The sequence below is a fragment of the Chrysemys picta genome, chromosome 7, assembly GCF_011386835.1.
Source record: "Chrysemys picta bellii isolate R12L10 chromosome 7, ASM1138683v2, whole genome shotgun sequence".
In the NCBI taxonomy this organism is placed as follows: Eukaryota; Metazoa; Chordata; order Testudines; family Emydidae; genus Chrysemys; species Chrysemys picta.
The window spans coordinates 71,477,657-71,505,136 of record NC_088797.1 but is presented as its reverse complement, the minus strand read 5'-3'; the positions used below and the strand labels follow the sequence as shown (position 1 = coordinate 71,505,136).

The following is a 27,480-nucleotide window of genomic DNA, read 5'->3' as shown; positions in this document are numbered from 1 at the left end:
GCACAATGTTAATGTGTGGTGTGTTTAGTACAGAAGCAATTTCATCTTATGGTTACAAGAAGCTTGATACATTTTGTGATGGGTTGGATCACAGAAACCCCCTTGGGAGCTGCCACCTGATGTGCAAAGACTACCTCTGCTCCTGTTTTCCCTGCCAGCTTAGGACTTCAGCACTCTGTCTTGCTGGGCCAGACACTTCCGTCTGCTCCAACACAGACCCAGGGTCTGAATCACTTGCCCCAAAGCTGCAAGTTTACCTGAAGACAGCTCACATAAGTGTGCTTGTCTCTAGCACTCAGATGCTCAACTCCCAATGGGGTCTAAACCCATATAAATCCATTTTACCCTGCATAAAGCTTATGCAGGGCAAACTCAAATTGTTCGCCCTCTATAACATTGATAGAGATAGATGCACAGTTGTTTGCTCCCCCGGTATTAATACATACTCTGAGTCAATTACTAAATTGAAAGTGATTTTATTAAATATAGAAAATAGGATTTAAGTGGTTCCAAGTAGTAACAGACAGAACAAAGTAAGTCACCAAAATAAAATAAAATGTGCAAATCTATGTCTAATCAAACTAAATACAGATAAGATCCTCACCAGTTCCAGAATGCTCCTTTTTACAGGCTAATCTCCTTTTAGCCTGGTTCCAGCAATCACTCACACCCCCTGTAGTTACTGTCCTTTGTTCCAGTTCCCTTCAAGTATCCTGGGGGGGTGGAGAGGCTCCATCCTTAGCCAGCTGAAGACCAAATGGAGGGATCTCCCACGTGTTTAAATAGACTCTCTTGTGGGTGGAGGACCCCCCCCCCTCCTATGCAAAGTCCAGCTCCAAGATGGAGTTTTGGAGTCACCTGGGCAAGTCACATGTCCCTGTAGGACTCAGTCTTTACAGGCCGAAGCCATTGTCCACATGGTATCTTGCATGTCTTCAGGAAGACTTCTTAAGTGGATTGGAGCATTCCAAGATGCATTGTTCTCCAAGTGTTTCCTGATCAGGTACTTAACCTGGCAAATTCCTTCCTAAAGAAGCTGACCAAATGCCTCACAGAGCTTACTTAGAAACCAAGCAAGCATACAGCCCATATTCTTAACCTCAAGTAGAAAATGATATATATGTACAAATAGGATGAATAGATATAGTAGACCATAACCTTTACAGAGATATATTACATGGCACAGGCAGCACAAAACATATTCCAGTTATGTCATACATACATTTATAAGCACCCCCTCCCCATAAAGCCTTATGGGGTACACTGTCACACCCTCCCCCTGAACTTACTGCCAGAGACTTGGACACTGTCCATGGCGGAGGCAGTACCTGTAAAATTTCTGTTTGTCTTTGGTCACACTCCTTTTCAGTACCTTGAAACCATATGATGTCACTCCTAGGGGTTCTAGCCCATTTTGGGGTTCCTGGTCCCCAGATGCTTGCAAACAGGTTGGGATGTAGTATTGCTAACAGAATGCAGACAGCAATATCTGTTAAAGTGGAGGTGTCTGGGCATTTAGCCACCAATGCCATGAGGTGGTGTGCCTCAGTTTTCCCTTCTACACAGCAGCATGGGCCTGTTATGCTTTTGCTGCTTTTTACAGGTATGGGCTGTAAAGTAACATGCTGGTGGGGCTGTGTTGTCACCATCCCCACCATGTATAACAGCTTCTTCCACAAATTAGGTATGTCCCACATCTTTAAAGGGTTTACCACTAGTGTGAATTGTTTTGTTTTATCCCATAGGTGAATTAGCAAGACACAAGGTTAACAGCAAATCTACGATGAACAGGCTTCGTTCACTGAATTTGACTTGTTTAGCATCTATTGCATTTTCCCAGTTGTCTGTGCTCTCTGGTAGACACTGATGCAGATTCTTCTGCCTCTTTGAGGAAGACTTTTAGTTCAGCCATGTGCTTGGGTCTTTGGCCAGGAAAGGGCCATGCTTCCTACAACCATGCTTGCCCTCGGCCCCTCCCTCTAGAGTTTGTCTGGGCTGGGCCCCACTCCCTTGTGACGTTCCTCCCATGCAGAGATTCTCATCCCCCCCATCTTGGAGTGAGAGTTTTATCTCTTGCAAGTGTAGCAAGAACATCTTTCCCTGGAGTGCTCTGGACCCCTTTGGGCATCCCACTTTCTGTTTCCAATGGGTCAGCTGGATGGACCCCCTCCCCATAAAGCTTTATGGGGTACACGGTCACATTTCTAACAATATTGAATATTTCATTGTATTGAGCAAATCATCCCAAAAACCTCACTAAGATTAATTTGCATTCCATGTCCATATAGGACTCTCCAGGCACATTGTCATTTACATTGCAATTAGGGGATATTGAATTGCAAAATGAATTTCACAGGCCACACAGTTTAAAGAGGCAAAGTAATTGTTTGGTCAGCCTTTAGTTACTGAGAAAAAACTCTAAGAAGAAGTATAAAAGTTGTGCAGCAGTCCCCCATTATTAAACCAGCAAAGGTTATACGTAATTATGGGTGAGACGGGATTAGAAAATGGAGCATTCCATTTTAATTAAAATATTCTCTATAAATTATATTTAAAAAGCTTTACATTTCTCTTAAGGATGATGATATTTTCCATATTTACTGTTCCCTAATTATTCCAAATCACAAAACTTATGATTCTATAATATTTTTATTTGGTTAAAAATAATTGAGAATATAGATTCATTTTAAGGAATGGATGGTAAGCAGGAAATTCTGAAATTGTCACTATTTATGGTTTTTGCTCCTTCACTTTTAGAATTTCAAATCAAGATCTTTTTTAACAAAGTATGAATTTAAAAAATAAAAGAGAGACATCTTACAGGCAAATACCTCAAGAGATAAGATGGCTCCTATCATTCGCAGATATGAGTCTTTTGCCCACACAAATGGATTTCTCATGTCTGTCACTTGTGTGTGGCATATTTTAGATTATCTTTGATGCTCATTGTGGGAAACTGGATGGTTCAGATGTTTGGCCAGGGGAGATGGAACCATTCACATTTTCTGCAAGATACCTGTCCAAATATAGCACTGATCAGTAACTGAAAGTTGGTGCTATCTAATGCCTGACAAATAGCCTATTGGATATATAATATGTGGATCATCTTTGTTAAACTCCAAGTGAACAGGTCACAAAACCCACCACAATGCTCTGGAGTCAGTCTCAGATGAGCGATCAAATTACTCTCTGATCCCTGTAGCCTGGAGAACATTCATATCCATAGAATGTCTCTTTCTTGACATAAATATCGGAGGCCTGTCTTTTAGGGACTGAAGTCTTTCCTTCATTTTCATATAAATATTAACTAAACCTCACACAAAAAACTTTTAAAAGCCCTAGTTTTCATAGCTGCAGGACACCAATTAATGAAAAAAAGGAACGCATTTCACTTGAGAATTACCAAGTTGTGTTATTGTAACAGTGGTGACTCACCCCAGCAGCACCTCCTGCTGATGACATCTGGGAATTAGCTCATTCCAGCTCCAGAGCGCCTTCTGCAGACCAGTGATCTGCCTGTCCTCTGGCCCCCGTGTCCCTCCCTGGACCCCACTGCCCTTTTACCTGGGATGTTGCCCCCTGGCAGTAACCCCTCAGTCTTAGGGTCTCCCCTCCCAAGGGAACCCCAACCCACAATCCCCACCTCATCTCAGTAGAAGGCTACTGCCAGTCATCATCTAGCCCCCCACTCTGGGGCAGACTGCAGTATCAGCCTACTCATCACTGGCAAGGTTGGGTTTGGACCTGCTGCCTTGGCCTACCCCAAGCTGCCCTCTGCAACCCCCAGTACCCCTTGGCCTTCTGCCTGGGGCTTTCCAGGCTAGAGCTCCCCAGCTTTTCCACAGCCCTGCTCCACTCAGGTACCCTGTCTCTAGCTCCCTGCAGCCAAGACCATCTCCCTCTAAGCACAGAAAGAAACTGTTTGAGCTCCTCACAGCCTTTTTATACAGGCCAGCTGGGCCTGATTGGGGCATGGCCACAGCTGAGCCCACTTTCCCCAATCAGCCCAGGCTTCTTCTGGGCCGTTTTAAGCCCTTCAGGGCAGGAGTGGGGTAACCACCCCGCTACAGTTACCAATGATGACAAGGAAAATATAATGCAGATCTGCGTATGCTTTAGAAAATGTATAACCTTCTCCAGTACCAATAATTACTGTTCTACTGCTGTAATGTGCCTCCCTGTGGCCTGATCTGTGCAAAAAAAGATTTTACTAGTCATAATAATAAAGAAGATATAAAATTAATACCACAATGGCTGCTACTGTATTATGGAAGAGGATAGGATTACTACAGAATAGTGGATTTAGACTTGGTTGGAAGTAGAAGGATACTGCTAAAAGAGAATCTGCTCACAATTTTCAACAACTTAATATTTGCTACTTTTTGTTTCCCTGAGACAACACACATTTTTAAGCAATAATTCACAGTTTCATTATTTGTCTCTTATTCCTTCCTTCATGGCCTCTCTGACTCTGTTTTTCAGATCCAGTGTTAGCAGTGAGGAAATGTAGTATTCTTTCACATTCTATTCTAGTCTACAAAACATACCAAAAGGCCCAGAGTGGAGAGATCTGTACACAGTGCATATTATAAAAACCAATATTAGATGAATAGCATACAAACATGTCTATCTATCAAACTGGACAGATATACATATGTATCTTAATGTAACTCTAACATGACGTATTTCACATACAAGTCAACTGACAAGGGCCAGTTTGTGCTTTTGGGTGATGATTCTGTCCCTTAAGTGTAACACAGAAATCACTTTAGCTGGGAATACAGGTGTCCTTCATTTTTCCAGTTGTCTCATCCTTGAAAAGAGAGAGTTACACTATGATTTATGGCTGAGTCTAATGCTATTTGAAGTTTTTCCTAAAGCCAGGTTACTATGTAAGACTCTTAGAAAAAGGTTTCTAGCCTTCCTGGTTGCAGAGGAAAGGTTGAAAATATTAAACTTAAGGGCTCATAACGTAGAAGGCAAATAAAGAGAACCCTAAACATATTATTTAAAAAATATGATTTTAAAGCTAATCTAATGAGTTTTTGGATCTTGACTCATGATTTTTGAATGCTTGGGGTTAGCAATACTGCTGTTGAGAAGGGAGGGCTTTGTGAATTTCAACTAGCTTTGTAACTTAAAACACTTATATATTTTGAGAGGCTGACAAACCTTCAGACTTCCAAAGTGTTGATTATCTGGCTATATTATCTGAGAAGAAAAGTCATATTCAAATTCCTTCCCCAAGAGAAAGGTGTAGTTGGGTACTTCCTTTCTGGCTGACTGGTTTGGAAGTACAACATTTTGCATATACATGTTATGTGTTATAATGCCACCTAGCGGTAAGAGTGCAACAGGAGTGGAGTGAAGATAGTTGGCATGAGTTTGCGTTTGTTCAAGTGCATGGATCCAGATTCCCAGGAGGATTTTACTAGAGGATTTTGTCTGAAGATGGGTTAAAAATTAAGGTCCGAGTCTTATAAAAACTTACTACCAAGTGATTGGAATAGTCCCGTTGAAAGGACGAGTGAAGTCAGTGGGGCTATTTCTGTTTGTTAGGCTATGACCCTGATTCAGCAAAAGACTGAAGCATTTGCTTAAAGTTAAGCATATTCTTAAGTACTTTCCTGAATAGGAGCCCTAGAGCTTGATTTTCTGAGCTGGTGAGCACCCATATCTCCCACTGATTTCAGTTGGAATTACAGGTGTTTGGCACCTTGGAGAATCAGGACCTAAATCTGGCAGTGTTTGCAGGATTGGAGTTTACTCTTTGAAAGGGAAAGGAATGTATTAGGTGCCATATGAATGTCTCCATAGTAGCGAATGTTGCTGGTGATTTTCAGTGTCAGTTGCTAGTCTAACAAGGTATCTTAGACAACTGTGCTTTCAGAACCCTTGTACATTAAGTTCTGTTAAGAGATAAGAATACCATTTTGTGCTGTCTGGGGCTGTCTTACCCCTTAGTCAGCAGGAGCTGCTCAGTGTCCTTCTGCAGCCTTCTTCTGCTGATAGGGCAGTTCGCTCTCTGGCCAAACTAAAAAGTACTCCCCTTCCAGGGTATACAAGTCCAAACAGAAAACCGCACCAGTCAAACACAGTGCTGGGCTTCAGAAAGAGTCCTTTCCATTTTGGTTGTGGGGGTGCCCATTCATCACTTTCAGGAGGCACCACTGATATGTAGGCGAGCTCTCAATCTAACTACATGCTACGTCCCCAACACCCCAACTAATGAAGCAGTCATCTGCTTCAGCTTCAAACATCCACTTCATTCTTCCTACACAGGTTGTCTTGTCTGCTTCTAAAATAAATAAAGTAAAGAAAAACATAACAGCCATAGCTGTGAGACTCAGTCCAATGGTACAGTCCTCTGACAGGACTGCAGTAGTCCTCATTTCAGCCCCCTGTGTGTGTCAGTCCTGAGACCTGCTCAGCTCTGATGTCTCCTCAGGCTGGGGAGAGGAAGAGCTGGACAATTCCTGCTTTTTTCTGGACAAGACCAAACGTTGGTCAGTCTTCATGCCCAGAAACTAATTAAGGAAACTTTTTCCTTAATTACCAAACCCAGCAAGTTTGACAGGGTGTGACAAAGTCTATGCTTGGCTCCCTTTGCAGGGAATTAACCTTCTCTGAATAATCCAGCAAGGGATGTGATCACCTCATTACAGTGCATACTGGGTGAAAGTTTTCCCTATGCAGAGGGCCAGCAATAGCCTCTGAGTCACTTAAATCACATTTAGGCCATTTCGAGAATTATGAGGAAGCCAAGCCCTTGGATGTAATGTAACAACATTGAGAGTCTCTTGCCTTCTGCTGCATTCAAATGGTGAGCTGCATTTTCTGTGTGTCAAACTAGATTGTCAAAAAAGCATCTTCCTCTTGGATTGTAATTTTGATTACACATAGGACACATTTAAATGTATTTTAATGTTATATTCTTCTTTTGACCAGATACAGCACTTAAGATCTCTCTTATAGCATGTTGCAGTTTTCCCTAGCTGCATGGAAAACTATGAAAATGGTTAATGCTCTAGGAATACTCTGCATGTTAATGATTTTTGTTATGGAGCATAAGGATCCATAGGACATAATGGCATTCAAGCGTCTACGTGACACTTATTTCAATTAATTTTAGTACTAGAGTAAACACACATTAGGAGCCATGTCATCACTAAAGGCTGAAATCACATAGGACCACGAACATTATGCACTGCAGTTATTTACATACAAAAAGGGACAAGAATGTACCAATAGCGTGATGTAGTAAGAGTGCTCCAAGCTTGCATCTTAACTCTAAGCTGAGAACTGTGATTGTTCCTAGAGAGAAGAACCACGGGATGCTGGTTCATTAGTAAAGGCTTTCCTCATGCTTAATTACACAGGAACCCCGAAGAAGGTACATCAACCAGCCATCTGAGCACCACTCATTAGCAATAGTGCCATTACATTCAAGGCAACTTAATTCCTAACGAATGAACAATTACCTTTAAGTTTTCATTAGGGAATTCAAGTCTGAATCTCTCTATGACAAGGAGAAAACAACTGTCAAGAAGCTCTATTTCTGGTTACTCTTTAGGGGAATGTCCTGTGTGCACAAAGCTGTTCAAAACAAACTGTGACTGTTTCTAGGTTGTGTGGGGACAGAAGAGGCCTTTCTGCCTGACCACAAAACAAGCAATACTGCATAGTCACTCCCAGGGTATTTGAGTGGCTGCTTTGGTACATGGTCATCTGAACCAGTAACCATCGACAAAAAAAGAAGCACTTCTTCCAGTGCAGGGTACCTGGGAGATGACAATACTTCAGGTTAGTACAGAAGCATGAGAGAGAATAAATAACTATACAGGGGTTTGTCCCTAGATGACATATTATTTGAAGAAGAAAAACAATGACACCTATTCAACACCCTTTCCATCTTTTGAATATACTTCGCTCATGCCAGACACTGGAAATGTTATCACCTTTGCAGCCCTTTGTCATCCAGTTGTGATCTGCAGCTCTGGATCTGTTACACTCTATATACCCTTGCGATTAGACTAGATATAAAATTTCCTGAGCCCTGAATTAAACTCTGGGGCCCTTAGTCCATTAGTAGATCAGGGTGAATTCCAGCAAATAGATTTTTTTGTCAAAAATGTCAGTGATCCAAAACTATTTGAGAATTTGGGTCAAATTTGACAAATAGTAAAAAATGATTTTTTTAAAAGTTGAAACATTTTTATTTTGACCATGTCGAAATGTTTTGACATTTTGTTTCAAAACAGTATTTCAAATTCAAATCTGAGCAATTGAAAAGTACCTGAAAACAATCAAATCCAAATGAATAACTTGAAAAAAAAATTATTGCAAGTTCACCAAAACATTCCGGTCAACGCTAAATGAAATTTTTTCAAGTTTTACAATGAGAGGGAAAATTAAAAAAAAAATAATTGGTGTCAGTTTGAATTTAACTCTCCCCCCAGCCCAGATTTTTCAGTTTGGTCACTGAACTGAAAAATCCGTTATTTATTCAGCTCTACCAAGTAAGTCAATTGGAGCATTTCCATAGCTTTAAATGGACTTTGGAATGTGACAGAACGTATCATGGGAAAAGATTAAAATTCACAAATAATTAACATTTCTGAATTTGAACAAACTATGTCATTCCACTTTCCATTGTCATACATTGCAACACAGACTTCGTTCTTGTTATCGTTTGGTTCTCCTGTGTTCCAGTTTGTGTAAGTTACAGGTTCTCCATTCAGATACAGAAATTTGCCTTCAGTTTGCACATCAGACATCCCTAAATACGCTTGTTCTGAATCCTTCAATATTTCTTGCAAGGCCGTGTTCTCAGCATGATTGTGTGGACAGGCGAGTGCAACTCCAGCTTTTGCACACAGGGATTTTCCATTTTTAAAAGAATCTTTTGTGCCTGTTGACATAAATGTTTTCTTACCAACACTCTTGACCCACCGCAAAGAAAAAACTAGAAACAAAAGAGATAATTAAAATGAAAATGTTACATGCGTTATGGGGGAAGTTAATCTCACTGTAAGAATTTACCCACAAAACACTAGGCACATTAATTGCACTTTGTAAGTAACAAACGACACTTATACAAATAATGTGACTTCTGCCAACATTATAGATGAAACTGTGCTAGCAGCAACTATTTGGAAACAGAAGAGCAGCTAGCTGGTTTCTTGAATGATTTCCAGGACAAATATGAACGGAGATCTTTTGACTGAAAAACCATGTTATAAAATTGTACTGCAGAGAAAGGGAGATGAATACACAGTAGCATTTCCCTCTGTTGCACTAAAATGAGGGAAAATTCACCTCGGGCATATATGGTGGAAGAGCTAGTGAAGACAGGGAACTTATACTTTATTCACTGTGTCATCTAAGCCTGCTTAGAACAGATGAAGACAACCCACTCTCAGCAACCAGCTGAGCTCTTTCACCCAGGATGTCCCTATGGCAATGATGTCTAGGACCCTGTGCATTAGATGTCTAGGACCCTCCCATCACTGCTACAACCAGTGCAACTGAGCCAGTAGTAGTGCAGATGTTAGCATAGAGAAGACTCCTGGGAAATCACCTGTGTGGACATTTGCCCATGTAACAAAGCCCTTGCACAATAACTGGGCATGACTTAGTGATAACTGGATGTTGGCATGGCTGGGACTGTGAGGAATCTACACTGTCAAGGCAGGCTAGGATTGAAGCCCATTTGTTAGGGGCAGTGTGTGGGAGAAGGCTGTACAGTGTTTAAGCTGCTATTATCACCCCTTTACTTGCAAAGATTCCCCCCTCCCTCTTCCCACCCCAAAAATACAATCATGTAAACATATCTCACACTTTTGGTGTCTGCTAACGTCAGCTTGAAGAGTCTGGATGTTCTTTTCCAAAGTAGTCACTTGTCTTTGAAGAGCATCAAATGCTAAGAAAAACAGTTGGGGAGTCATGTAATAAATCATTTCAAAATTACCATACAATCATTGCCTTTGGACTGGCCAGTTGCCTAACTGCTACTGTATGGGTGGGCGGCATGATGCCCTAACCAGGGGTCGCCAGCTCCAAATATATTCACAACATGACTACACCTGGGTGATAACTGATTTTTTGGTTCACTGGCAGTTTTGCAATTAAACAACAACAAGAACAAAAATAAAAAACAAACAGATAAATAAACAACCCCCACATTTTGTGAAAAAATGTGTTATTTTGATTTTGAGCTTTTAACATTTTTAATGAAATTGAAGGAAAATTTAAAACAAAAAATCTGAACTTTCTTTTAAAAAGTGTGAAAACAAAACATTTCAGACTTTTTCAGAATTCGTTTGTTTTCCCCAAACAAAAATAATTGAGTGAAATTGACATGGATTTGCAAAATATTTTGGTTGACCTAAATCAGCATTTTTTGTTGAAAAAAATTTTGGATGAAAAATTTCACCCAGCTCTAAAAATGACATCTTTGCTTTCTTCGCTGGGAACCCAAACATCATTTCAAACTGGGTACTGGTACACACACACTAATCAGATGAGGATCTTCTCTCTGTCACTGGTCACCACTTCCACTTTAATCAGAATCAGTCATCTGTGTGTGGGGATAGCTCTAGGGATTAATTTTTTTCCAGTTAGAATATTTTTTTTAAAGTGTGTTTCTACAGAGTAACAAATGTGTTCCACACAAAGATGGAAAGCAAAGAGGAAACATGACTGGGAAGAGGAGCAAAAGGGAGAAAAAATATCAGTTATCTTAAAAGAGAAGGAGATAAAACTAACACATGCCCCTCTGTAGGCAAAGGTGAGTCGTGTGAACACATTTCAGGGAATATTTCCATATTGCTTGGGTTTGTCCCCTGTTCTCCTATACAGTAGTTGTGCCATGTCAATTACCATTTATTCTCCCCAAAGCTTTGGGAGAGCTCTTCACCCCCAAATAGTGATGAAAAGAAATACAGGACATTGCCATGAGCCTACCAAATTTCTCCATGCAAAACGTGACAACAGATATTGACCAGAATACCTGAGTGAGAGAGAGTCGACTTCTCACTTGCACTTTCTCCCTTTTGTCCTTTTTCGCCTTATGGTCCTTGATCTCCTTTTGTTCCCTGAGGTCCTGCCTTTCCAGGGAAACCCTGCAAACCCCTCAGTCCTGCTCCTAGTGTTTGGTTAAAAAGAAATCAATTAGCAAAAAAATATATATTTTGATGAAAAATTCCCAACCAGCTCTACTGGGATATTCAAAATTGGACTGGACAAAGCATTCAATAATTAACTTTAGGAAACAAATCTGTTGTGAGATCTACAAATGAGCTCTAACTTTTGTTATTCTGTGAGAATAACTGTTAATCAACTATTCTTATTATAAATCACATATACATGGAATAGCATTGTAAATGCATTACAGTGCTTTGTAAACATGGGTCCTGATCCTGCAAGCTGCTCCGTGCAAGCAGATCCCCACATCTGTAGAGCGCCTAGTAGAAGTTAATGAGGCTTTGACTGGGCACAAGGGCCTGCCTGCATAGAACAGCCTGCGAGGCTTCTGCCAAAGCTGGGGGGGGAAAGTGAAATTGATGGATGCTTTTTCTAATGATGGGGCATAAGAGCATACTTAAAAGCAGCCAGAGGAGAGAGAGAACGTTTAAAGTTCCAAGAGAGAGACAAAATCAGAGAAGGAGCCAGGGAAGGCAGAAGACAAAGGATGGGGACTGATAGACGGGTCACAGATATAATCTTGGTAAATGATTATAGTACTGTAACTTGGTCTCCCTTTTCCTCTTTGGGACCCTCTTTCCCATCTCTTCCATCTCTGCCTGATAAACCATTGGTTCCAGGAGCACAACATTGAAGGACTGGGCATGCATTCATGTTTATTTATATCCACACCTGATGACATCATCAACGCCATGGCCAGCACCAGAGCTTTGAAAGGCTGACAGAGATGCATTGTCAAGCCTGTAGATCTGTGATTAATAAAAAGGGAATAATCACATAAGTGTCTGTATGTAGGTTGTTCTATCATCACTGTGTAGGAGATACACCTCCGAGGTCAAGATTGTTAGAACCTGGTTCTCATTTGCACTAAGGCCCCTTTACACCACACAAGCATTGTTAAAGATCCTTAAAAATAATGATGGCAGGATAGTAGTGAGGGGAGATTTCTGAGAGCTGTTTGGGCCTTGTTGATTCATATTGTGAGCCGTGATTGGGATAGGGGAAGATTTGGAAGTTCAGTTCAAAGAAGCCCAATAAGAGCTACAAGATAAAGAATCTGGCAGGCCCCAGATTTAGTCAGTAGTCTGTTGTAGACTACATGATGAAGTCTATAGCAGACTGTAGATGTTAGACCGGGAAAATACCTATTAGAATTCAATTCATTCTCCTGCCAGTTCATGAGCTTATTAGTGTTTTGTTCTCTCTTATTTTAAATGTAAAAGTACCAGGGGATTCATTCTCCTGAAGGACTCATATGGAATTTGAACTGAGGATTGCTCAAACCCAAAGCCAGAATTTAAACCAACCAGCTATTGTGCCTGAATGTGTGATTACAGCTCCACAGATATCAGGAGTGAAGTACATCTCATCATGTTCTTTTCCTCTACATAGCTACTCATCACTAATCCCAATGCAAATAAAAAATACATTAAAATACAGTGAGTTTGACTCATTGTTTCCACGTAGCTGCTGCCTGATTGCTTCCCAATTAATACTTGATGAGCAATTGAGTTTTGCATGTAAATAAGGTATGTTGCTATCGCATTATCATTCCTGAAGTACTCTTGGATTCCATGTATGGTGACTCCAGGGAGCACATATCAAAGTGATGACAATAACAGAAGTCATTGTGTGGCTAACTCTCTGCAAAAGGTACTCACTAATTGAGCTTGATTAATGAGTCTCTAATTTGAAGCAATCAGGTCCAGGAATTAAAGTATTTTGTATAGAGCTGAAACAAACAGCAAACTGCCATGAATACCGGTTTACTTCAACTTTTAGTTCGTTGGGCCAAATACTGAAAGCCAGTGATTTTCCTCTCACATCCGCCAGTCAGTGTAAAATCAGGAGTAATGCCAGTTAAGTCAGTGAAGATCTAGTTAGTATAAAACTTATGTAAGGGAAAAGAAAATCCAGCACAATGGGACTTTTGCCATTAACGTCAGTGGGACCTGGATTTAGTGCTCTTTCTTTTTAAGCGTCACAAAAATTTATCCAATCCTTAGCCTGACTCCCATATTTCCTTTCCCCAAAGACTAATGCACAATCCTTCCACAGAGCTAGAAAGAAAAGTTACTTCTGGACCTACTTGTGGAGTACTGGGCTCCTTGGCACTAGCTAACAGATCACTGACCCCAGAGCTAACAATGTGATCTAGGAAATCACAGCCTTGTTTCTTCCTGCTCTAACCATTAGGGCACATTTTGTTGGGAGGAGGCATGACTCATGCATGATAATTTACTAATCTTCCAACAAAAAGTGTTCCTCTCCAATCTTCACCAGCTTCCCATGCTCTCCTCCCTTCATCTCCAAACAAGGAAAGAATGAGAAATTAAGAGAAACAAGAAAAGTGAGCACTGAATGAAAAACTCATTGCAACCCATTCTTTCAATAACAGCTGATGAGGCCATAAGGTAACAGTGAGGACAATTTCAAAATAACAAGTTATTCATCTCTCCAAAAAAGCCCTGATGCTTCCCCTCCAAAAATCGTCCCTCACCTACTCCCTCCCTTTGCTATTTGCCTGCTCATCTGCCAGTGCTTCAGACTCCTTCTGATGTTTTGCAGCTTGCCTGCCCTGGCATCCCACACATACGTACTCTCTTATTCGGTTCTCTGCTGCTCCTTTGTTCCTCTCATCTCCATACATGGAGAGTTGAAGTGCCTGCCTAGCTACTGCAAAATGGTGTTAAGACTCTCCAGCTGGTCCCATCACTCCCTGTGCAGCACCCCAGAAAAATCCTGAAGATTTTCTGCCCCAACACCCGTGCTGAGGGTTTAGGTAAGAAGCACAAATGGCTGCTCTTCTTGTGTTGACTTTTTCCATTTCCCCTGCAAGTGCTGATTCCTGAACAGAAGGGAACAAGCAAGGAATTGCTTTTCACAGAAATAGCAAAAAGATAGATCTACCACACTTACTCATGTTGAGTAATACCCTACTCCATGAGTAGTTCCAGTCATTTCAAATGGGATTTCTCATGGAGTAAAGTACTACTCAGCATGAGTAAGGGTGACAGAATTTGAGACCGATTGTTTGGAAAGTTATACCAGAGTGAGTCAGAGCAGAATTTGGTCCCAAGTGATGCTCCCACTTGTCCATGGTACGGCAAGAAATAGTTGAGAAAAAAGAGACATCTGCCTACTCTATACAGTGCTTGGTACTCTTTAAAAAACAGAAGTGGAATAAATGTAACATAAAGAGGCATTTCTCAGGGCCAGTTATAAGGAAAACTGGGTGAAAGAGACAGACTTTCTGGAATGACTATTCACGATTAGCTTTGAAAATGAGTAGCAGGCAGGATCTCATATTTCAGTAGGTGACATTTGTTGTACCATCAATAAGCCACCTATGAAATAATGTGTGCTCACAGTGACACAGCCAAGTACTCTGACTACAATTCATCAACATATCGACACCCACCACTGACACCAAGGGCGACGGGACAGGAAACCGAGGCCACTGCCCCAGACCTGGGCATAAAGATAAGGTGAGGAAGGGGAGCTGAGACTGGCATTACCTCATTGGCAGGTCTACGGTGATGCAATTACTCTGGAGAGCCAATACAGGGGGGTGGGTGCTGGTAAAGATAGCGTGCTGTCTGCACTCACACAGCACCAGGAGCCCTGACCAGCCCACTGCTGCCATGGAACTATTACACTGGTACAGGGACAAGGGTGGACAAAAACAGAGGAAGAGGAGAGAACAGAAACTGGTAAGAGGGGCGAGAGAGAAGGGGGAACAGTGAATGGGGACAATATGCTGGGTGAGGGGACAGAGGCAAGTAGTAGGAGAAGGAAACACCAAGGGAGTTGGGACAGGTGAAGGGTTGAATGCTCTGAGGCAAGAGGGAGTGGAGCAAAAAGATTGGTATGGGATTGTTGACTCTGTGGGACAGGATCACAGTAGCCCTGATTCTGCTTCTGGGCTTGGGCCCTGAAAATCCCAGTGGCAGCCCCACAGACACAAGAGTCACAACAAAGGGCCGTTATCCAAGAAACCTGAGATTCTAAAAGGGAAACTCCACAAATTCAGCTATTAGGGAGAATTTATCTTCAAACAGAGTCATCATCATCATCACCTTTCTCATCCTGAGGTCACTGGGAAGCAGCAAGACCCAGAAATCAGCCAGTCACACCTGCTTGCAGAATAACTGTCTGAATTCCTTCTGACCCACTGTATCCAAACTGTAAAGTGAAGGCTTTAGTTTGCTCAAATTTTAATAATTACCTACCAGCACCTACCTTTACTTACCCAATACACAATGAAGCAATGTGACGCACTGCCAGCTTATCTGACTGATGATGTAACTGAATGCAGTGTACAAGAAACCTTAACAAATCCAGTGGATTTCTCCCTAGCTGCATAAGAAAGCAAGAGTATGTTAGACTTGCTAACAGAGGCAGTGAAAAGAGATTTATATTGACTAAAGGTATTCCCTTGTTATCACTGTCCTTGCACAACTCTATGGATTGCACAACTGAAGCTGATATCTCACTATTTACTGGTACTGGATGTGGGTTTTAGGAAAATACTTGCTGTTGACTGCTTCGCCTCATGCAGACCTTGGCCACATTGCAGTTTAATTTAAAAACATCAACCCTCCCCTCCCTCCACCCCCGCCCAACACTGCACATTTCTATCCTTAACACTTTTTTCCCTCTCATTCCAGTAAATGGAGCTGCTTTTGTGTAAGGAAATGGAAGAGTACACAATGTTGTTCTCCTAACACTCTGTACCATTCGACAACATCCAGCTATGTCTGGCATTCCCTGCAGCAGGGTCTTAACTAGCCATGGGAAATATTTGCCTTGCTTAAAACCTCTTTGATTATTTTTGTTTACTGGTGAGAAGTCGGGTATGTAAGAGCAACTTCTGGTAAAAGTTTTAAGCAATTAAGACCATTTTAAATTAATTCCTTCACTGCTGTGTGATGTCTAAGTGCCAGTCACCAGCTGGCAGTGTGGACGGAGGTTGGATCTCTCATTGGTGGTGAGAGAGAAGGGCAGCTTGAGGTTGATTGGAGTGCTGGTTGTGGGGAACAGTTGATGGCAACTGAAATGGGAAGAGTTGGCATTGCAATGGGCATCTTTGTGTAATGAATCAAAGCCACAGGGATAAGACATTATGCTGAGTTGCAGGAGTGACTGGCAGTAGCAGTGGCTATGCCCCCTCCGCCAACTTCTCGGAACCTGGCCCACAGTATCCATGTACCTCCTTACTCTAGATTTCTCTCCCCAGCAGGGAGCTACTTCTAATAGCAGGATCATCTCCTTTCCCATGGTTTTGTTTCTAGGTCCTAAAGTTCTCTCAGGCCAGGGGAGAAGGGAGGAGTCCCTTAGCTGGCCGCTCAGGGTGTCTGTTGATGGCTAACCAATTGGTGTTTTGGCTCATGGGGAGAAAAGGCAGAGCCTGGGGAAAGGTTCTGGAGAGAGACACTAAGGAGCTGAGTGAATAATTGATTTTTCAGTTTGAGGGTCCAACCAAAACTGATTTTTTTTTTACCAAAATTAAAAGAAAAGGGAAAAATTAGTTTGGGGTCAAACAAAACGCTTAAATTGACTCAAAACAATCCCCCCCCCCCCTTAGCAAAATTTCTAAATGAAGCACTGTTCTGAAACAAAACGTCTAAATGTTTAATTTTGAAATGATAGAAACAAGAAGTTGTAATGTTTTCACAAAAAATTGCCATTTTTTTGGCTGAAACTATTTGACAAATGTGACCTGAATTTATGAATAGTTTCAGTGGTCCCTCCCCCCCAAAATTATTTTTTTTTGTGAATTTACTATTTGCTGAAAAAAATCGCCAAGTTCTAATCCAAACACACAAACACAGGCCTAGTTTGCATTAGAAAAGTTTAACTGAATAGATTGCAATAAAATTGATCTAGTTAAACCAGTGCAACCCTTGGGATGCAACTCAAATGCTTCTAGAGTTTTCCATTTCAACAGTGACTTATTAAAAAGATTGTAACAATCAGATCCTAGATACAGAAATGCCTGTAAATAGAGATGGAAGGGAATCCTGAAATTTCAATTCTGCCACTTGACTTTTCATCCCAAGTACCTGCCTGTCAAGATAATGCATTGCCAGGTGGCTCTATATGGAACAAAGTGAACATCTTGTAGCCTTTTAAGTTACAAACATGCCATGTGTCTAATTCCTATGGATTTCCCAGGATGGGTCCTTGTATGGAACAGTGGCAATCTGAAAATGAGTGGGCATCAATCATCTCACAGCATTTGTAATATATCCCCATTTTTAACCAGCTCAGTACACTGATCAGTGTTGCATGATTATTTTATTGGACCACAGTTTTTCACATACAGTAGACAGCTGTATGTTTTACATTACTGATGCAGCACAATGTTCAAAACGTAGGGCTACTGTAAATTGATATAATTAACCATATGTAAAGCTGTATGCACATTTGTACTAAGTGACAAATAACCAAAAGGGCAGGTAGATTAATATTCACAAATTATTAAACGTTTCTCTGCACAGGATCTGTCATTCCACTTGCCACTTGAATGTACTTCTACACAGTCCTCTATTCCTTCAGAATTATTTGGTTCGTTTGATGCCCAGTTTGAGTATCCTAATGCTTCACCATTTAGATGCTTAAATGTGCCTTCTGTCTGTATGTCATTTATTCCAAGAAATGGCATTTTTTTATGCCTAGCTGCTATTTGTTGGATGGCGCTGTTCTCTGCAGAATTCCTTGGAGAAGCAAGCAGGCCATCAGCTTGGGAACATGTAGCTTTTGAAGTCTCAAAGTCGCCTTCGGAGCCCTCAGTTTTGAATATTTTTTCACCGACAGTCATGCCATTTGGGAAAAGCAGGACTAGGAAAACACATTAGCATAGTACATCCACGTTACTTTTATCATCCTATAATGGGAAAGCTGCTTCTGGGAGCCTACATAAAAAAAGAGGGCTCTTTTGTGACTAACCCTAATGTCAGAACTCTGTGTTGAAATGCACAGCTATTTTTGCCGATGTGTTCTGATGCCAGGGCAGCTGAGTTCTATTAGCTCCAAACCAGGAGCTTAAAAAGGGTTTAATCTTTTATTGAGACTACGGGGCCCTGAGGGGAAAACGCTTGAAACAAACACACACAGGAGAAATCTTACAGTTGATGTATTATTTTTATTTAAGGACTGGATAGTGACTTTTGGCACAGCTCTGAAGGAGGGTGTGTATGTATGGTGAACTATCCAGGAACAGTTCTGAGATGCACTGGGGCTCAGTCACCCCTCCTCCCCCGTTTCCTCCTTATTACTGGGGAATAATCTCATTGGTTAACCGCAATAGGACTCCACTTAAGTTTAAGTACACATGTGGGAGTACACATGTGGGAGTGACTGTTTGCAGTAGTGGCCCCCTACTTCCCGATGCATCAGAATGGAATTCCTTTACAAAAGCATCAGACAATAGATGGAAGGTTCAAAGTATCAGTGACTAAAGACTGGCCTCAACCAGAATCCTTTTGAACTTCGAGGGAGTTCACATCTGAAGCTGGATCTAAACATCACTTCTCTGGTTGGGCCCATTTGTCAGTGATGGGAAAACATGCCACTTCACCCTGCTTACCTTTCTGGGCTTTGCTGACAGTAGCTTGCAAGGCCTTCAGTTGTGCTTGCAACTCTCTCACTTGAATTTTAAGATGATTAAGTTCTGAGCGATAACATAATTGCATTACTCATACTGTCTCATTACAACAAGGAAAAGTTTTGAAAATTATGAACTTAAAAAAAGGTAAGATCTCAGTGAAACCATGTCTCAGACCTGTAATAAATCACTGGTAGAACATTACCAAGGCGTTGCTTTGTATTTCTGAGTTTCTTTACAAGAGCCGGTACTATGAAGCCACAGCTCTCCTCTGAGTGAAAGGGAAACTACCCTCAGGTTGCAATTCTCAATAATACCCACAGCAACGCTGGCTTTTAACTTTTAATCATTAAAACTTACAATTAGAATTTTTTTTGTCACTTTATCAGTTTTAATAATACATGAGTCTAGTGATGGGCGAACCCTCGAGCTCCACCTATCTATATTACTGTAGTGTCCATCCTGCCCCATAAGAGGCTTCCCTTGGAAGTACAAGTTTATCAAACTCCATCCCCCAAGTGACCCTCCAAGGCCTAGCTCATTTCTAAGCCTTGCAAATCTTCTGGACGGCCCCATTCCCACACTTCTAAGTGCTTCTTTTCCTTTGGAAATTGACTGGAATAGCTATAGCAGAATAATTATTGTTGTCATGACACAAAATAATTATTCCACTTATAGCCGTGTTTGTCAATTTCATCATGTAGAGAAACCTTGAAGCGTTTCTGCTCCTCCATACAGAAACGACAAAGCTCACCTAACTCAATTTGTAAAGTTTTTGCACAAACCAGTCATAATTCAAAAAAGGCTATTGTCTATTCTAGTTAGACCACTTCTTCACGTATTCTACCATTATCTCAACAAAAGATTGGTCTGCTTACCTTGGCCTCCACTAAGGCCTGTTGGTCCTCTTTCACCTACTGAACCTTTCTCGCCTTTTGGCCCAGAGGGTCCTGCTTTTCCTGGGAGACCCTGTGTCCCTCTCAACCCTGTCAACCAAGGAGTTGAATGAAAAAGAAAGACCAAAATACAGCAAGTGAGTTATTTAATTTTTCAGCCTCGTCATAGTTTGCAATTGCTGCCATAGCTGCAGATGGGCACAAACTATAATACCCCAAAGTATACCCTATATTATAGGAAGTTCAGATCCTGATGATGATCCAAAGTTCATAACTTGATCCAGTTACCCTAATGGACTCAAATTAGAAAGCCAGATCAGAACACCTGCAGATGGTTTAGAAGTTTGTATCTGGACTGAACATGTTTCTTAATAAAAATATTAATACCCGTGTTTCACTAAAATTCCAGAAATGATTCTAAGTGTGTCCAGATGTGGGCCAAATGTTCAGTAGGTGTAAAGCAGCATAGTTCTGCTGATTTTTGAATTTCTCAAGAAGATCATTGAGTTCAATGGCATTATCCTTATTTATACCAGCTGAGGATCTGACACAAAACATTTCTGTACAGTCCATTCATGTGCATTATATGCATGGACACATGATTAATCTGGCAAGCCTATACCCATGTACATTATTTTACTTGTGTAAGTATCCCATTGACTTCAGACTCCTCTCCCTTTTGACCTTAGTGGGATGATTCCCATGACAAAAGATCCCTCCCTTGTGTAAGTGTTTACAAGATCAGGCTCTGCATTTCTGGAGCCTGAAAATTCCACATGGCTGTCAGGAAAGAAGTGCCTTATTGATAGGACTTTGAAGTGATTCAGTGGAATTCACCTCACAGAGCAAATGGAATTATAAGAGTCTTATAACTTTCTATATGTGCAACACAGCAGTTGTGCTTGCATAGGTATACTGGAAACACAGGGAAAGGTTTATAGGGGAAAGTAACAATTGCTGACTGTGTGCTGAAAATCATGTAACCTTTGAACCCTATTGCTAACGGTAGAAGAGATTGGTTTATGCACTAAATAATGTCCTCTTTAATGCTTAAAGCATCACTATGTTTTACTGTGTGATCTCACAAATTTAACTATTTTACGGGATTTCAGTGTGACCTGAGTTTATTGAAAAAAAGTCTGCAATGGGGACAATCTGTTCATAGTAGTGACGATAAACGGGGTCATATGATTGTAACATGTAAGTAGTTTAATGCTAGTTTCTTTAGTAGGAAGGAAACCTTTTGTCCCTAGGGCTCTTCTGGCTAAGCATAGCCCTGAGAAATTTTTATATTGTTATACCTAGCTCTCCCTTTTCTCCTTTTGGACCTTCCTTCCCGTCTCTGCCTGGTAAACCATTGCTCCCAGGGATTCCACAGGGAATGAACGTGCACGTATTTGCTTTCTCTTCACATGTGCATTGACTGGAGCTGTATTCCCTTACCAATGACATTCCCAGGAGGAGGATGTGAAAAGCATGAAAATGCATAGCTCAAGGCCTTGACCTGGGAAGAATAATGGGAAAATTAAAAACAATGTGAAGAGCATGGCATATTTAACCCCTCCTCCCCCTTCGCTGAGAATACAGAGGGAGTATGGAGCCCAGAGACCGTAAGAATTAGGGACCTGGAGCTGTCCTCTGCTCCCGCCTCTCTTCGTGTAGCAAAGTACAGTAAATTGCGCAGCATCATAACACCACCTCAGTTCAGTGCTTCATTTCTGATGAAAACCTACTGTGTAAAATAATATTATGGAAGGCTAATGTCCCATATAATTTGAGGGCTGTTAACCAATGAGACCATGAGGCCTGGACTAGGACACTGGGCGTGCTGTTTCAGAGGAGCAGGCATGCAAGGGAACAGGAATGACAAGGGGAGCCAGGCGGGCAGTGGCTGGCTGGTCAGAATTCACTTAGCAGCTGGTCTGTTGGACTAAAGGGGGAGCCTTTAGATAAGGCCCAGAAAAGCAGCTGCTCTCCCTGTACCTCGTTTTTTGCCCTTGTTCACAGTGCCCTGGCACTAGCCTTGATGATGAGGAGGAAGAGACGTAGTGCAGCTGAATACACAGTCCTGCAAAAGAGCAAAAAAAGGAGCATTGGCATTTTTCCATCATCCACTGTAGGCTGCCTGGAAAGCCAAATAACAGCCCATTATATAGTTTATAGATGGAATGTTTATCGAGATGGGTAAAACCAGGAATGGGTTTTGATTTTGCCAACCCTCTTTCAGTCGAGATTTAGATTTGCAAAACAAAAACAAGGGTTGATTCAATTTGGGTTCCATTTTACTCATTTACCTACCTCATCGGGATAGGCATTAGGATTGATGTTAAGGCCTGAGTAAACCCTGCCCACTGAAAAACCAGCATGAGGCAGCTGATGGAGTGAGAGTCTCTCTCAGGTTCTCTATGGTGAATTGGTCTCATATTGCTTTTTTGGGGTGGGTGTAAAAAGGCTCTGGATCTAGCCCCAAAGCCTGGTGGAAGCTTGGGAGTTGTGTAGGAAGCCAGAATCATCCACTGTAGTCCATAAATAGTTCCATAGTTTTGGCTCATATCTATATTTCATGTATATTGACACAACTGTAAAAGCAAGAAGTATCTCTACTGAAGATACCCCAGTGTAAAAAAAGAGTATCAGGCCCTGTATTTCTATTTAGACATCTGGGGTAGGGGATAATTGTTTTACAATGGTGTGTCAAATTCTCTGTAATAATAAGGGGAAAACACATGAGAAATGTCCAGAATTTTCCCACACTGACACATGAATTATTTTGTTATTTGATCTGCTGGTGAAGCTGAAGGGGGAAAGGCCCCTCCGATGTACATTTTTGTGTTTCGTAAAGAAACGGATTCTAGTTTCAAGCAATAGTGCTAAGGAGCTATCATAGAAAAGATTTAAAGGATAATGGAAAACCTATGGGTATTTTAAACTTTTGCATATGTAAGCTGCACTTACGTTTTCTTTTAAGGGAGGGAACAATAGCATTTTGTGTTGAATGCACTGAAGTTAAGTATTTCACCTTTCTGTACTGAAACCAAAAGCAGCACTAGAAGAATTATTGCTTAATGTTTGACTCATTTTTCTATTAAACGTTTTTTATCTCAGAGAAGTTGGCTGATCTTATTACTGACCAATCATTAAATGTTTCACAAGACTTTGGAAGCACCTTATATGCCCAGCAATGATAAAATGATATTATCAGCTTTCACAGAAGAATGTAGCACCGTAATCACAAAGGTCCCTAAAGCACTTTATAAAACCTACAGACTGGCTATACGACAATCAAGTCACCCACCACCGAAACGAAAGCACCTGTGGGGTAACACTACACAACAGTTTATGAAAGATACCACATTCTTCTTTTACTTGTGTTTGAACACAGACACACAGAAAATATGCTAAGCTTGTAGGAATCCACTTACCTTGCTAAATAAAAAGTCCAACTGGTGTCTCAGGTTCCTTCCTATTTTAGCAGGCTACTCCCAGCCCTTCCTAGATGGAGCAACTCCCTTGATCTCAGGGTCTTCTGTGCTTTTTTCACTTTCTGTACAGCTTCCTATGCATTCCCCTTACTTTGCAGTTTCTTGCTGCAGTTTCTACCCAGTTAGTTCTACTAATTAACCCCAGGCTCCATCCCAAGTGTGGCAAGCAGGGCTAACTGCACAGGGGCTCCAGTTCTTCGGCCTTTAAAGGGGCAGGCCACCCTGTCACACTGATAATCTACCCTTCCCTTACAAAAATCTTACATGATTCTCAGGCAGCTGGCACTCCTGACTACCATTGTGAAAGAAAGTTGCCAGTAATGGGCATGTGGCTGTCTATTCTAATTGCAAAAGTTTCAACCTTGGAACAACTGAGTACTATTTACTTTCTACAACCTTTTGAGCTTGGATTATGTTGTATGTACTGGGTAAAAATAAATCAAATAAAAAGTAAGGCTTGGCTAAGACTGCTCTAAGTTAGAAGGGAATGTGTCAATTTTGACTTGGGTAATGTATTGATCTGAATTTGGTATGTACTGGTAGAAGCAGCTTGTGTAGGAAGTGTGTCCCAGGCAGGTTACAATTCAATGTGGCATTCTCTAGTCATCTCTTCTTCCAAGAACCAACGCACCACCTGGCTCCAGCAGGAAATTAAATGCAAAATTTAATTTCCAGTTACAAACAAATCCACTAACAAGAACTCGTGTTAATGGTCATTTATCACTCAGATGAGACCAAAATGGGATAGTTTAAGGTATGAGGTACTTTCAAGAAAATGTCTCTTTTAAATAAAGATTCTACAAACAATACAAATATCCAGTGTGTGTGAAAATCCTCCTTATCCCATCAATATATCTAGGCTTCAATCAAAAACAGGAAAAGAAAAAAGTGGGGAGAAGTGTGGGCGGGAGAGAAAACACCTTAATAATATCATAAAATATAGTAAGGGAGGAAAAAAGCCTTGCTAAAAAAATCCTTACTGCAAATATCAAACAGGAATCACTGCTGATGTTAATGCTGAAACAGATTTTATACATACACAACTGAAAAATTAAATATTAAAGACTATATTCTGACATCCTTACACTGAGTATTACGTTACTGGCAAACAGCCCTTTTTTCTTCAGTAGGCTACTTGTGGTGAAAGGTATCATCAGCCTGAAGAAGGGTTTCAGAAACTAGCCCTAATTTTCAAAGTACACTTTTTGCAGTATCCCTCTTCCTTCTCCTCCTCTTTCAATTCCCAACAATGAGTGTACTGTAAAAAGAATAGTAAAAATAAATCTTAAACCCATTAAAGTAGATGTGGATGGAAAGTAGCTTTCATGCCCTGTGAGCATTTTCAAGATTTCAGCACTCATTCCCTTCCTGAAAGGGGACAAAAAAATCAAAATATCTAAAATTTTCACAAACCAACAATCCAAAAAAATATGCAGATCAGGTCAATTGAAATGTTTCATTTCGAGAATTTCAACTATTTTGTTTTGATTTCGATCTTTAAAAAATGTTTTAACTTTGTTGAGTATACATTTACTAAAATTTCAAAAAGAAAGTTGTTTCAAATTTTAAAAATGGTTCAAAAATGGGACATTTTGACAATTTCAAAACTTTTTTCCAATACATGTTTGAGTTGTGAGACCTGTCAAAACCAACCCTGTTTTGCAAACACAGTTTTGGTTTTGATGAACTAACATTTTCTGATAAAAAAGTATTTCATTGGAAAATTCCCAATCAGTTCTAATTAAAAGGGATTTGCCTGCCCATATCAATTTGTGCTGCATTTCTCCACCAGCACCATCTGGGTAGGTGAAATAATTTCCCCCACTTAATTTTACATACGTTCTGATGACTGATATGGAGATGGAACATTCTTTGCCTAGCAGCTCAGAATAGAGTTTTTACTGTATGTAACAATTCATGTCTTTTAACTACAATTTTTTTAAAAAATGATTATTCCTTCTACTATAAGCATAATTATGATGGATGCAGCTTCATCTGTCAAGAATTTCTATTTTAAACAGAGAAGAGGGAACCAGTGGGAACATGGGCCCCATCTCTGAGGGTAGGTCTACACTACCCGCCTGAATCGACGGGTAGAAATCGACCTCTCAGGGATCGATTTATCGCGTCCCGTTGGGACGCGACAATCAATCCCCGAATCAACACTCTTACTCCACCAGCGGAGGTGGGAGTAAGCACCGTCGACGGGAAGCCGCAGAGATCGATTTTGCCGCCATCCCTACAGTGGGGTAAGTCGGCTGCGATACGTCGAATTCAGCTACGCTATTCACGTAGCTGAATTTGTGTATCTTAAATCGACCCCACCCCGTAGTGAAGACCTGCCCTAAGTTGAGGACTTATGGAGATACTGACATCTGACTAATCACTTTAGCCAGGAAAGAAAATTAACCTTTAAGGTGTGGAAACTAGTTTGGGCTGAGACATTATAAGCTATTTACCTATTAATTGAGTCAGCTTCAGCAAAGGCATCACAGAATTCTAGGTGCACCTTTTTGCATTGCAGCATACATTTGTGAGACACACAGGCCTATTCGAATATGCAAAACCAAAATCTCAGACAACGATGTACAGCTGGGTGTTGCGACAGCAAAAGGCAATCCAGTGTCTTGGCCTTGGAAAAAGGAGTACTGTCTGCTTCCAAAGGAGGTGCAATCATTATGGTTTTTATAAAATGCCACCTCTGAAGTCAATATGATAATGCAGGTTAATGTCTTCATTTCACAGAAACTCAAGCAGATATTAGGGAGAGTAATTGAGGCAGGGGAAAGGTTATTAGAGCTCAGATATTTCTGTGCTGAGACCATTTAAGTAGAGCTGGGTGAAATTTTTTCGGTGAAGCGTAAAGTGGCTGAAGAATTAACTTTTGGGGGCACCAAGATTACTGGCAAATCCTGGTCAAATCTAGCAAATAGTTCAACCCTCCCCAAATATCCCCCCCCCCCTCAAAAGTCAAAATGATTTATTTCAAGAGTCTTGAAAAAAATGTTTTGAGTAATCATTTCAAAACTAGGTTTCGCTTAGACACACACACACACACACACACATATATATAAAACCTCAAATTAAGTAAAATGTATTCATTTAGTTTCAGGGGGTTTTCTTTTAACTGAAACAAAATGTTTTCGGTTCTGCATATTGATGAGGAAAAAATGCAAAAAAAAAAAAAAAATCAGACTGAGTTCAGCCCCCAACCAAAAATCAATTATTTGCTCAGCTTTACATTTAAGCACCTCCTCGTTTCATACCAGTTATTTTGTTTTGTTAAGATTTTCTCTATTTCTAATAAAACTGATTTTATTGAAGATCCTTGGGGCCTGAGACTGTTTTGGAAAATTCATGCAGTTTGTCACAGAGGTACAGTGCATGCAATACTTCACTGGCAAAAAATGCAGGCAATGAACAGCAGTATAAAAATTCAGCATCTTATATTCTGACAGACCACTATGCAGTCCAACGAACACCCGAAGCGAGTGAAGGACCTGCCGCCAAAGTGCCGCCGAAGACCCAGAGCGCCGCCGGGTGAGTCATCCCTGCTGGGGCCCTGTCGAAACTGTTTGAATCAGCCCGGCAATTCCTAAAGCCGGCCCTGATGGAATGTCATAGGTGGTTTAAAATTGACACACATTTGTCTCAGACTGTCAAAAGTGCCATCACAGCCATTGGTCATGGATATGTTTTGACCAACAATTCTGCCATTTGGGAACATTATAACTAGAAAATAAAGAGAACTCTTGCTAAGGATGGTTTTATGAAGTCAACAGATTTATAGGGCCTGATGGCAGAAATCAAAGAATCGTAAAAGTGTTGGACTGAAAGGGACCTCAATAGGTCATCTAGTCCAGTCCCCTGCATTCAAGGCAGGACTAAGTAATAACTAGACCATTTCTGACAGGTGTTTGTCTAGCTTGTTCTTAAAAACCTCCAATGCTGGAGATTCTACAACCTCCCCAGGCAATTTGTCCCAGTGCTTAATTACCCTGACAGTTGGAAGTTTTTCCTAATGTCCAATCCAAACCTACATTGCTGCAATTTAAGCCCATTGATTCATGTCCTATCCTCATAGGTTAATGAGAATAATTTTTCACCGTCCTCCTTGTAAGTACATTTTATGTACTTGAAAACTGTTATGTCCCTCCTTAGTCTTCTAGTTTTCTATATTCCCTCATAGGTCATGTTTTCTAGACATTTAACCATTTTTGTTGCGGCGAGCCTGCCGCAGCTCCGCTGGCGGCCAGAGCCCCGGGAGGAGGGCGGAGAGCCCGGCCAG

At 41.0% G+C, this 27,480-nt stretch overlaps 2 protein-coding genes and 1 long non-coding RNA gene across 4 annotated transcripts in view; 1 reads left to right on the top strand and 2 right to left on the bottom strand.

The window, feature by feature from the left end:
• Window positions 1–6,905: 6,905 nt before the first annotated feature.
• LOC101950208 (mannose-binding protein-like) lies at window positions 6,906–15,274 on the bottom strand. Its single transcript, XM_042854785.2, is given in 5 exon segments — window positions 6,906–8,965; window positions 9,839–9,922; window positions 11,012–11,148; window positions 11,753–11,863; window positions 11,865–15,274. Coding segments are annotated over 5 exon segments (855 nt in total). The 5' UTR covers window positions 12,014–15,274; the 3' UTR covers window positions 6,906–8,591.
• Window positions 14,465–27,480, top strand: part of LOC122174121 (uncharacterized) — a 30,271-nt gene continuing 17,255 nt past the window's right edge. For both annotated transcript variants that reach the window (XR_010589205.1, XR_006175517.2), the window contains exons 1-2: window positions 14,465–14,918; window positions 26,651–26,732. This is a non-coding gene — a long non-coding RNA (uncharacterized LOC122174121). The remainder of the gene's footprint in view (window positions 14,919–26,650; window positions 26,733–27,480) is intronic.
• Window positions 17,489–22,695, bottom strand: LOC101950503 (pulmonary surfactant-associated protein D-like). Its single transcript, XM_065552756.1, has 5 exons — window positions 22,666–22,695; window positions 21,694–21,727; window positions 19,693–19,800; window positions 18,797–18,880; window positions 17,489–18,048 (listed from the first exon to the last, which is right to left on the bottom strand). Exons 1-5 carry the CDS (start codon window positions 22,693–22,695, stop codon window positions 17,672–17,674), a joined length of 633 nt encoding a protein of 210 aa, XP_065408828.1. The 3' UTR covers window positions 17,489–17,671.

Excerpts from the sequence above, each read along its gene's own strand:
- LOC101950503 (XM_065552756.1), bottom strand. The coding sequence starts at position 22,695 with ATGCTATTGTTCCCTCCCTTAAAAGAAAAC. Across the intron at positions 19,801-21,693 it reads GAACAAGGGCAAAAAACGAG|GGTTGAGAGGGACACAGGGT; the intron begins GTACAGGGAGAG and ends CTTGGTTGACAG. Across the intron at positions 18,881-19,692 it reads AGGCCTTAGTGGAGGCCAAG|AACTTAATCATCTTAAAATT; the intron begins GTAAGCAGACCA and ends GTTATCGCTCAG.